At 43.9% G+C, this 11,273-nt stretch overlaps 1 protein-coding gene across 1 annotated transcript; it reads left to right on the top strand.

The window, feature by feature from the left end:
- The first annotated feature begins 2,163 nt into the window (after positions 1–2,163).
- On the top strand, positions 2,164–2,946 carry LOC126208565 (uncharacterized). The gene has a single exon (XM_049938888.1). It carries the CDS (start codon positions 2,164–2,166, stop codon positions 2,944–2,946), a length of 783 nt encoding a protein of 260 aa, XP_049794845.1.
- The last annotated feature ends 8,327 nt before the right edge of the window (positions 2,947–11,273 follow it).

Below are 11,273 nucleotides of genomic sequence, written 5' to 3'. Positions count from 1 at the left end.
GAAGAAGTAGAACACTTCCAGGAACGCCTACAAGAAACATTAGAAGAGTTGAGCCGACTCAACGATACAATACAGGACTTGCTGGATGACTCTGAATACGAAGCCGACACGGAAGGTTGTGAGGAATATACTGATAAATGCAAACGCGCCCTCCGAAAGGCGAAAGGCCTTCTAGGAGGAGCGCGCTCAGGAGACAGAAACGTGACGTCAGCGGCTCAACAACACGCCTGTATGGACATCAAATTGCCTACTATCAAACTGCACGCATTCTCAGGGGATATAGAAGCTTGGCCTCGATTTTGGGAGCAATTCACAGCTTCCATAGACGAGAATCCGATGGTGTCAACAATGAACAAGCATGTATTCCTCCGTGGTTACCTTGATGGGGAACCTAAGGACTTGGTCGATGGCATTGCTGTTACAGCTGATACATATGAGCAGACTAAGCAAATTTTGAAATCCAAATATGGGGATAGGAACAGAATTATCCAAAGTCACCTGGATTTCTTGGAGAATCTTAACACTTCGACTTCAGGCAGTCCAGAGGCTCTCAATTCCACCTACATTGAGTGCCATAAGCGCATCCAAGCACTACGAGCACTAGGAGAAAATGTGGACTCTTATGGGAGAGTGCTTGCACCCAAACTTCTTCGAGCCTTTCCTGAAGAAATTTGCAAAAATTGGCTTGTTCATGCCCGAAGGCAAAAGATTGAAGAAGGGAACCTCACCCACCTTATGGAGTTCTTAAATGAAGAGGTGGAAGGAGCTATCAACACACGCAAAATTCGTGGAGAAACTGTACCACACGAAAATTACGTACCAACAGCATCTGCCTTCCATGTAAAGGTTAAAACGAAGAGGGACAAGAAGAAACAACAGAATTCAGAGCCCTTCTGTGTGTATTGCGGCGAAAGAGGGCACTGGGGCCAAGACTGCCAAACGATTGCAAGCTTGCAGGCAAGAATCGACGCCCTAAAGACAATGAACCGTTGCTTTCTATGCCTGAGACGTGGCCACAACAGAAGTCAGTGTTTCAAACGGGGAAAGGCGTCCTGTGCGAAATGTAAGGGGGAGCATCACATTTCTATCTGTAGTAGCCATACCACAACAGTAAATAAAATTAAAACTATGACTTCTAACTTCACATACCTGCAGACTGCTCGTGTGAGTATCACAGGACCCACTGGTAAGAGCAAACAGACACGTGCCATCCTGGACACAGGGAGTCAATCGAGTTTCATTCACCATTCACTGATCGAATCTCTCCAACTAAGTGTCATTGGAAGCACTACTCTCGAGATAACTACTTTCGAATCCAGTTACAGTTCATCACTCTCAAGGAATAAGGTGCAGTTTAATATGATGGGATGCTCCACTAATTCCCACATATCAGTAACAGCCTTTGAAACCACAAATAATTTTTTACAGCAACCAACAGTGCCACAAGATGTAGGAGATATGGTCTTGAGGGGTGGTACACCACTCGCAGATCCTAAAGGAGACACTGAAGATCTACCTATTGAGATCCTGATTGGAGCTGATTATTACTGGAGAATCGTGACTTTGGAACAACCAATCAAGGTATCACCATCATTGGTTTTTCTCCCAACAATCTTTGGATATGTTCTCAGTGGAAACAGATCTAGCACCACCATCAACAGAGCAACTGTCAACTTTATTCAGGGCAGCTGCAGTGATATATCTGATGAGTCAGTGCGCCGATTTTGGGACCTGGAGACAATCGGGATAACAGGAAATCAAGAGCGAGCATTAAAACCCATGGAACACCCTATTTATCAGGAATTCCGAGAATCATACTGTGTGGAATATGGTCGCAGAGTTGTATCTCTGCCTCGAAAGAAGGATATGCCTCTCTCCTGCAACCGCACAACTGCTGAAGCGCGTCTTCGCGCCTTACGACAAGCTGTTCGGAGAGTTCTTCACTCTTGCCTACCATGCAAGATAATACACAGTCGCCGGTATGAAGAGATGGAGGCTCCACTACCACTGGACAGAGTTCAGCCTTCAAGACCATTTGCAGTAACAGGCATCGATTTTGCCGGACCATTATATGTCAAATCTGGACATCAAACAAAAAGGTCCTACATGGTCCTATTCACATGTGCAACAACACGGGCCATTCATATTGAACTTGCAACTGACATGTCCACTGACAGATTTTTGATGGCCGTGCAACACTTTGCAGGACGTAGGAGCCTACCAGTCACTGTCTACTCAGACAATGCTACAACATTCCATGCAGCCAACTCAGAACTGGCAGAGCTTTTCAAAACCATGCAGCATACTGACGTACAGCTCTACTGTGCGCACCATGGAATCACTTGGAAATTCATACCACCAAGTGCGGCTTGGTGGGGAGGCTGGTGGGAATGCATGATAGGCTCAGTCAAGCGCTGCCTGAGGAAAGTTCTTGGTCGCTCCCAGGTGGATGAAGAGAGCTTAAACACCACCTTGATCAGCATAGAAGCCGCAATAAACTCACGACCCATCACTCAAGGAGAGAGCGACACTGTATTGACGCCAGCCCACTTTCTAAATGGTGGGAAATTAGTAACAATTCCATGTGGGCCAGAGCCAGCAACTAGAAAGGACCTTGCCAAGGAGTTCCGACTCAGACAAAAGGTCAATGACGACATCTGGCGCAGGTGGAAGACAGAATACCTCTTGCTGCTAAGACAATATCATGAGGTGAAGGGATACCCTTCGCAGAGGAAAACGAGAATTGGAGAGGTTGTTCTGCTCCAAGAAGACTGCAAACCACGGCACTTGTGGAAGAGGGCTGTGGTAGAAGAAGTGCGGCATGGCAGAGACTGTAAAATACGGTGCATCATCCTCCGCCAGCCAGATGGTATGAAGATCTGTCGACCGGTCCAGCTGGTCATCCCCCTCGAGATGGACCAGGGTGGGGAGGATGTCGGGGAATGAAGACTCCTACGCCATCTGTTGGTGTTCTGTTAAGTCTGTACATTGTGCTGCCCTCTGCAGCGGATATATTTCAACGATAACTGTAAAATGGACGTGTGAGAATAAAGGTGTGTGTGAGCAGAAGTTTTACTGTGTCCTTGATTTCACTAGTGTGTAGCAACACAGGTTGTCTCCATACCCGTACACGTCCATCCACTCGATACAATTTGAAACAAGACTTGTCCGCCCAGCAAAATGTTTCCAGTCATCAACAGTCCAATGTCGGTGTTGACGGGCCCAGGCGAGGCGTAAAGCTTTGTGTCGTGCAGTCAAAAAGGGTACACAAGGGGCCCTTCGACTCCGAAAGCCCATATCGATGAAGTTTCATTACATGGTTCACACGCTGACACTTGTTGATGGTCAAGCACTGAAATCTGCAGCAACTTGAGGAACGGTTGCACTTCTGTCATAGTGAACGATTCTCTTCAGTCGTCGTTGGTCCCATTCTTGCAGGAGCTTTTTCTGCTCTCAACGATGTCAGAGATTTGATCTATCGGGTGATCAAAAAGTCAGTATAAATTTGAAAACTGAATAAATCACCGAATAATGTAGATAGAGAGGTACAAATTTACACACACGCTTGGAATGACACGGGGTTTTATTAGAACAAAAACTACAAACGTTCAAAAAATGTCCGACAGATGGTGCTTCATATGATCAGAATAGCAGTAATTAGCATAACAAAGTAAGACAAAGCAAAGATGATGTTCTTTACAGGAAATGCTCAATATGTCCACTATCATTACTCAACAATAGCTGAAGTCGAGGAATAATGTTGTGAACAGCACTGTAAAGCATGTCCGGAGTTATGGTGAGGCATTGACGTCGGATGTTGTCTTTCAGCATCCCTAGAGATGTCGGTCGATCACGATACACTTGCGACTTAAGGTAACCCCAAAGCCAATAATCGGACGGACTGAGGCTGGGGACCTGGGAGGCCAAGCATGACGAAAGTGGCGGCTGAGCACACAATCATCACCAAACGACGTACGCAAGAGATCTATCACGCGTCTAGCAATATGGGGTGGAGCACCATCCTGCATAAACGTACGTTCCAGCAGGTGTTTATCAGCCAGACTGGGGATGACGCGATTCTGTAACACGATTGTCATGCGCAGTCACTGACGTTTTGCTGTCCAGCGACATCTGTCGGACATTTTGTGAACTTTGTTTTTCGTTGTTCTATTAAAACCCCCATGTCATTCCAAGCATGTGTGTCAATTTTTACCTCTCTATCTACATTATTCCGTGGTTTATTAAGTTTTCAAATTTATACTGACGTTTTGATCACCCGGTATTACCGAATTACAGATATTCACGGCACACTCGTGAAATGATCGTACCGGAAAATCTCCCCTTCATCCTTACTTCGGAGATGCTCTCTCCCATCGCTCGTGCTCCGACTGTAACACCACGTGCAGACTCATTTAAATCTTGATATGCTACCACAGACATTGTTTTATACAGTCGTTGCCAACCGCAGCGCCGTATTCTACCTGTTTACATCTCTCTGTATTTGAATATGCGTCCCTATACCAGTTTCTTTGACGCTTCAGTATGTATCTGCAGACAGAAGCGACGAATGAAAACCTGTACCAAGGCCGGGAGTCGAACCTGGGTCTCCTACTCACTAGGCAGATGCGCTAACCACAAAGCCACTACACTGCCCTGGCACAGTGGCTTTGTACAACTGCACAAACTACCCTAGCACACAGCCCTCCTCAATCCGAATTCCCATTCGCATCTCCGCCCACTTGGTATTTTTCCTCAACTCAAACAGTGGCTCTTCAGCTGTGTTGAAATAGCATCTCAGCCTCGAATGAAATGGGGCACCGTGCATGAAACCATGATGTAGGTGCTTTAATCAGTAGAGTCTATATGGTTCCAGAGACCTTTCCAACATCTATGGTGTGTACCTGCAGGCTGAAGTAACGAAGGCTGGGTTTCGGACCTCGATCTCCTACTCATGAGGGTAGTCTGTGAAGCTGTTCATGTTGTGTCTATTTCCTACAGCATAGACACAATGAGGTAGCTAGGTGCACGCTAAACTAACGCAGACGGGCTTGAAGTTCTGGAACATGAGACTTATCAAAGAATAAGAAGAAAAGTACGTAGATGTTACTTAACTTTTATTCTCTTGTTGGAATACATCTCTCTTGAATTTTAGTACGCTATTAGCACTGATACAATTGGCGCCTTGCTAGGTAGTAGCTATGGACTAAGCTGAAGGCTATTCAATCTGTCTCTCGGCAAATGAGAGGAAGACTTGGTAGGTCTAGTCGCAAGCTATGTCGTCCGTACAACTGGGGCGAGGTCTAGTCCGTGTCTTGTGACCTGCCATGTGGTGGCGCTAGGTTTGCGATTACACAGTGGCGACACGCGGGTCCGACATGTACTACAGGACCGCGGCCGATTTAAGTTACCACCTAGCAAGTGTGGTGTCTAGCGGTGACACCACAGTTCACAGCTGCAGTGCCAGGACGGCGTAGTGGTTAGCGTGTCTGCCTAATCAGCAGAAAATTCAGCTCGAGTCCCGATCATAAGTCGTTTCAGTCTAAATATATACATTGTAGACGTGTTGTAGTGACCATTTAGTGAAATGGCGAAACGGAGCATTCAGCATTCCTGCAAAGTGGTGGAATCTGTTGAGTTGCACGCAGTCTACGTGAAGAAGCTTGTAGACTTCCTTTTTAGGCAAGTGAAAGCCGTTATAGAGGTTAGTAGCCTGATGCGTCTTGTGATGAACAGATTTTTTTTTTTTTTTGTGATCTGTGTACAGCCTCACACAAGGCACAATGAGAGAGGATCTCATCAAAACAACATTAAAAAAGTTAAGTGGCGTGACGACCGCTATCGATGACGATCGGCAACGCGTCAGCTCCCTGCTGCCGCGGGGCGGTGACCAGCGGCCATGTAGCTGACCTCTGATGCAATTGCGACCGGCGCTGTCTGGAGGCCGCAGGCGGCGGCTGTTTGCGCTCAGCCGATGGCTGGCGAAAGTAATCGTATCGCTTCCGTCGCTGCTGCTCGTCGCGGTAAACACAAGCATCCGGTGCGCACCTGCCCTGTCTCCCTCCGGCACGTGGAAACCGAATCACACGCTCCTCATCGATTTCCGATGGAAAATTGGTCCCGTCGGCCTCAGGAGCAACCACAGCTGGAACGGACTGCGCGAATCCTCCAAAATAAGTGATGTCGTTCCATTCTTATTTTTTTTTCTCCTTTACGTCACCAGTCTTCTGAACGGTTTGATGCAGTACAGCTCGAATTTCCCTGCAGTTGTAACTTCTTCATCTCAGTGCATATGCACTCACCTCCTTTAACTAATAGTATAATATATTCCCACCCCGTCTTTGCCTACTTGCTTTCAAGTCGTTCCTCAGCTAGCTGATTCTCCGAAGAAACCCCTCACTTCCCATCTTATCCGTCCATTTAACGTGTAACATCCTTCTATAGGATCACATCTGAAACACTGCGATTCTTTTCTTTTCCAGTTTTCCCACAGTCCATGATTCACTACCATACAAGCAGTGCTCCAAACGTACATTCTCTAAAATTTCTTCTTCAGTTTACGATCTATGTTTGTCACTTATAGACCTTTTGCTCAGGAGTGCCCCCTTTCCCTGGGCTAATGTGCTTTTTATACTCACCTTTCATCATTCGTCTTGTGTTATTTTGCACCACCGATAGTAAAAGTCCTTCGCTACTTGGTGGCCTCCAGTTTCGATTTTAAGTTTATCACTAATCTCATTTCTACTATTCATCATTACTTTCGTCTTATCTCGGTTTATTCTCACGCATAGTGTGTGCTCAAAGTATGGGACACATGGTGAGCTGTAAGGCCGGGAGTTACATTGTCTTCAGTAACTGTAAAGATAGGAAAATGGACAGACAAATCGCACGTGTATGCGTATTCATTGGATGTATTTCTTTGTTTTCTACGATTTGAACAAGGCCGTGTAACAGCGGCAACTACCTTTAGTGCACGTGCAGTGCTAACGGGCAAAAGCTATGTCGCCAGACGCAAAGACCCTCCGCCAATCATTCTAACAATCGAAAAAACAGAACCATATCATCAATAAAATCGTCCAGGGTACTTTAACGTTTTGCGCAAAGGCAAACATCAGTGGCTCCTTTAGCGGAACAAAGCCTGTTATTCAGACCTACATACAAGACTTTGAAATTAAGCCAAAGTGTGGATAAAAATGGGTCAACTAACACTTGCCTATCTACCGCAACTGATATATTAAATATTTCTAGTCTTAAGTTTCACTAAGGAAACCTAAAGCGCTGGAACGCGCTCTTGTTCGAGGAGGAGATTAGTGTTTAATGTCCCGTCGACGACGAGGTCATTAGAGACGCAGCACAAGCTGGTATTAAGGAACAATAGAGAAGAAAATTGGCTGTGCCCTTGTCGAAGGAACCACCCCGACATTTTCCTTAAGCAGGTTACGGAAATCACTGAAAATCTATATCGGGATGGTCGGACGCGGGTTTCAACCGTCGCCCTTCCGAATGGAGTCCAATGTGCTAACCAATGCACTATCTCACTCGGTTGCTCTTGTTCCAACTATGCACCCAGCCTACAGTGGTGGGAGATGCGCCCGTTGAAGAAGAGGCAGACTACCAACCACGTTACTGTGACGTGATAGACTAACCTTCGCCCCCGTCACTGACATTGACTATCTGTTCCATGCATTTCCATCTACAAGGTTAGGTCAGTAACACTATCTCACTGCCCTACGAACTCTGGACATACTGGAGGCTAATTTAAAATACTCTCATGTTCGCTTCCACTCACTCGCACCATTCATAGGATGCTGTGGGAAATAAACGAGATGTGCAGAGGCAAGTAATAAAAAAAAAAATCTTCCATTATCCAGTGGTTACTTGTAGCTAAGACAGAGTGAAATGCCAGTTGGAACGTTCACCACCAGCATGCTTAGGCACCAGATGCGCCTAAATTAATGAAACGGATTCAAATATTCCGTTTCATGCTCTCATATGATACACAAGCGTCAAAAACAATTTTGTAATGAACATACCCTTTGTGTTCAGGTTTTTGATGGTTTCTCATACTTCCTAACTGTCTCAATTATCACTTATCTAAGGCACTTAAGATCGTACTTTTCTTAAATGCTTCTCTATAGCAGAGTACGATACTATGTGAATGTTTTATTTTTCGCAGTCGCCTACTTTCTTGTAAAATTTACGTGCACAGCAATATAAATTTTTTATTTTATGTTTTTTTTTTCATCTGTTAGCCGATATGTGTATTCTCTGAGTTTGTAAGTGTTTTTGCACGTTTATTCAAATTACACATCAAATTACGTGTTATTTTAAGCATAGTGCAGTGAAAAGTATGTGTCGTATCATGCCTGCCACTAGGGCAATCGGTTACAACCAGTCAGAAAACTGTTGGTGTGTTTCTGTTGGTGATGTTTTTAAATCGCCGGAGAACTTGCAGTCGGATAGATGCTTGTTGCGTGGTATGGCATGACATGTTCATCTTACTATGGTACTATAGATCCATTGCCATGCCTTGCTTATTTGTTCGGTGAATATTATAAATAGCTTAAGTTTAAGTCGGTGTAGCATTTCGTTAATTGTGAGGACAGAAAACTTCAATGGCTCAGTTACTCCAAAATTTACGTACTCATATCATTAGAAAAGTAACGGACTGCTTCCAATTCTAACATCCTGAAATCCTGCTACAGTTTAAAATATCAATTATTTTATTACTGAAGTTTCATATGAGGATGGTAATTTCTGGCAGAGGTATAAGCGGCGTTAAAATAGTTTCCATTCGAAGCCCACACAATCCAGGATCTGTTAAGCAATCAAGCAAAATCGTCATCAGTATTAATGTAATCATCACGCCGCCGTACTAGATTGAAAATACCCGTTTTGTTAAACAGCGTTTACTGCTACGTGAAAAGATCTGTGACGCCCTGCGACCAGCACGGAACCATTTCACAACGGCGGCTTACGACGTACGTGCTGCGTGCTACGTGTCTACCGTTGTTTGTCGTTCGGCAGCATGACAAGAATACAAGCACGTAGGTCCTGTTTGGACACACATGGTAATAGCGTTACCATAGCTCACGTTCCACATTCACCACATGCATATCAAAAAGACACGCACGCCACACGAATACCTTGTATACCCACATCGAAGTCGCGCTTGGTTGCATGAACGCTGCAGCAACGCCGTCGGACGGAAACTGTTTGATTGCCCCTTGTAATATCAGCGAGCCTTTTTGTTTTTACCTGTGTCTTCAGTATTCTAAACTGAACTATAACGCCCAACTCAGACTTTCTCCTCTCTCATTCCTACCACCGATCCTACGTTTTCTCGTATTCTACGTGTTGAAGTAGGACAACTTTAAAACTCTGTATCTCAAGAATGAATAAAGATACCAAGAAAACTTTCAAGTTTATTCGAGATCGGGTACGTAGAAATAAATTGCAAAAATTTCAGCCATATGTTGTGCATAGCCGTTTCCGCACGTGCTTCTCGGTTTTGTTACCCAGAACCACCTTTTTCGGGTTGTCTCATGAACTCCCATGAGCTAAGTTCCTTACGGCCCACCATAGACAATTTATAACTCAAAAAGAATCAACAAATTTGCTCCATTGGCCTAACCAGTAGGAAGTATGTAGTAATCAAATTTTGACCATGTACTGTGGGATAGTTAAAGTAAGACGATATTTCTGTTGGTTATACAAAAGGTTCCTATCCCAAGGGCTTTCCAAAACACTCGACCCTACTTTTCTGTCACAAATAGAACCCGCTTTTATGCGCGGCTGTCGCATACTTGGCCGATAATGTTTTGGAGTATCAGTGAATGAATGAAGACAGGAACCTGTGAATATTAGCTTAAACTTCGAAAATAAATGTTTACCGTGGGGCCAGCCCTAATGCAGCTTCTTCCGCAGGCTGGAGGCAGAGATGTAACAGCACTGTCTTCTTGCATTTCTTCGTCAGCTGTGTATTCTGTAGATGCTGCTGATATTGGACAGAATATTGAATGGAATAATTTGGAATTGGTGTTGAACACAATTTACAAAGTGAGGAAACATCTGGATATGCAGTAAATACACCACCAGGTAACGTTTACCTGGATACATGATAAATACACAACCAGATAACTTTTACAAAATAGAAGCATCTGTCCGTGCTACCGTATCTTGACTCATTTCATATCATAGTCAAGAACCGTGAAGCCCACTTGCTTACTACTACTAATCTTCGAATCTTAGTGCATACGATATCATCAGAAACCGTGAAAACTCTTCCATTGGAGCTACCATTAGCTGTCGAATCTTTATTGTAACGAGTAGGTACTGTGACAATGCTCGACGGTAATTAAACTTCAAAATATTTCTATGCATGTAATGATCATACACAGAAAACTGTTTCATTAACGTTCTCGCAAAGGTGGGAAAATAATCTAAGGCGTTCAAGAAAAAATAATAAAAATGATATATCATGAGAAATAAATCGATCTCTTCAAAACCCAGCTTTATATATAAATTTTAATATTTGTAATCTGTGTAAAAATGTGTCTACTAGAAAATAAAAACAACGCAAGACAGCTAAAGCTTATTCATCAGTATAATAATCTCGCCGCACATTTAAATTTACCATTTTCCTGTTCGTCGAGTGAGCTGCCATACCTTTGGAATATATTGTATTTGAGATCAATTAGTTCGGTTTGCTACAAAAGCCCTTACTCATAATATGTTGAAATTTATTTCTCGTATAGAAGATTTCCCGAAGTAAACACGAATGTCTTTTAGCGGTACCTGAAAGCGAAATATGTCATAATTTATCGAAGCTTTTACTTTGTGAATTATGGATTGATCGGAGTACAGTAACGCAGTTACCTAGGGGAAGACACAATGTGTCATCTACCGTAAAGCACTAAGAATTTGGCACCAATCCAATCAACATTTGCTGGAAGATTTTCTTTGATGCTACGCGTTCTCTCAATTGAGTATTCATCTAATGGAACCCATCACCCCCTAGGCGCCTCCGATACAAATAACTCAAAAGAAACACCCAGATTTGCATAAAAATCTGGAGAATTTACATGAATTTCCATAATGTCCGGAGAGACTTCTGGAATAAACTGAGCCGCGCAGGAGCAATTCATCTCACACCTTGCGCAACAAATGCGTGTCTAGAAGGAAAGGATCAGCTTTTCCGAAATTCTTTACGCACTCTTAACAAAACAAAAATGCTGCGATCAGAAGTGGAGAAAGTATTTCCGTTTCAAATAACT

This window comes from Schistocerca nitens, chromosome 1 (genome assembly GCF_023898315.1).
Source record: "Schistocerca nitens isolate TAMUIC-IGC-003100 chromosome 1, iqSchNite1.1, whole genome shotgun sequence".
NCBI lineage: Eukaryota > Metazoa > Arthropoda > Insecta > Orthoptera > Acrididae > Schistocerca > Schistocerca nitens.
The sequence above is the reverse complement of the archived record's forward strand: the minus strand, read 5'-3'. Positions and strand labels throughout refer to the sequence as shown.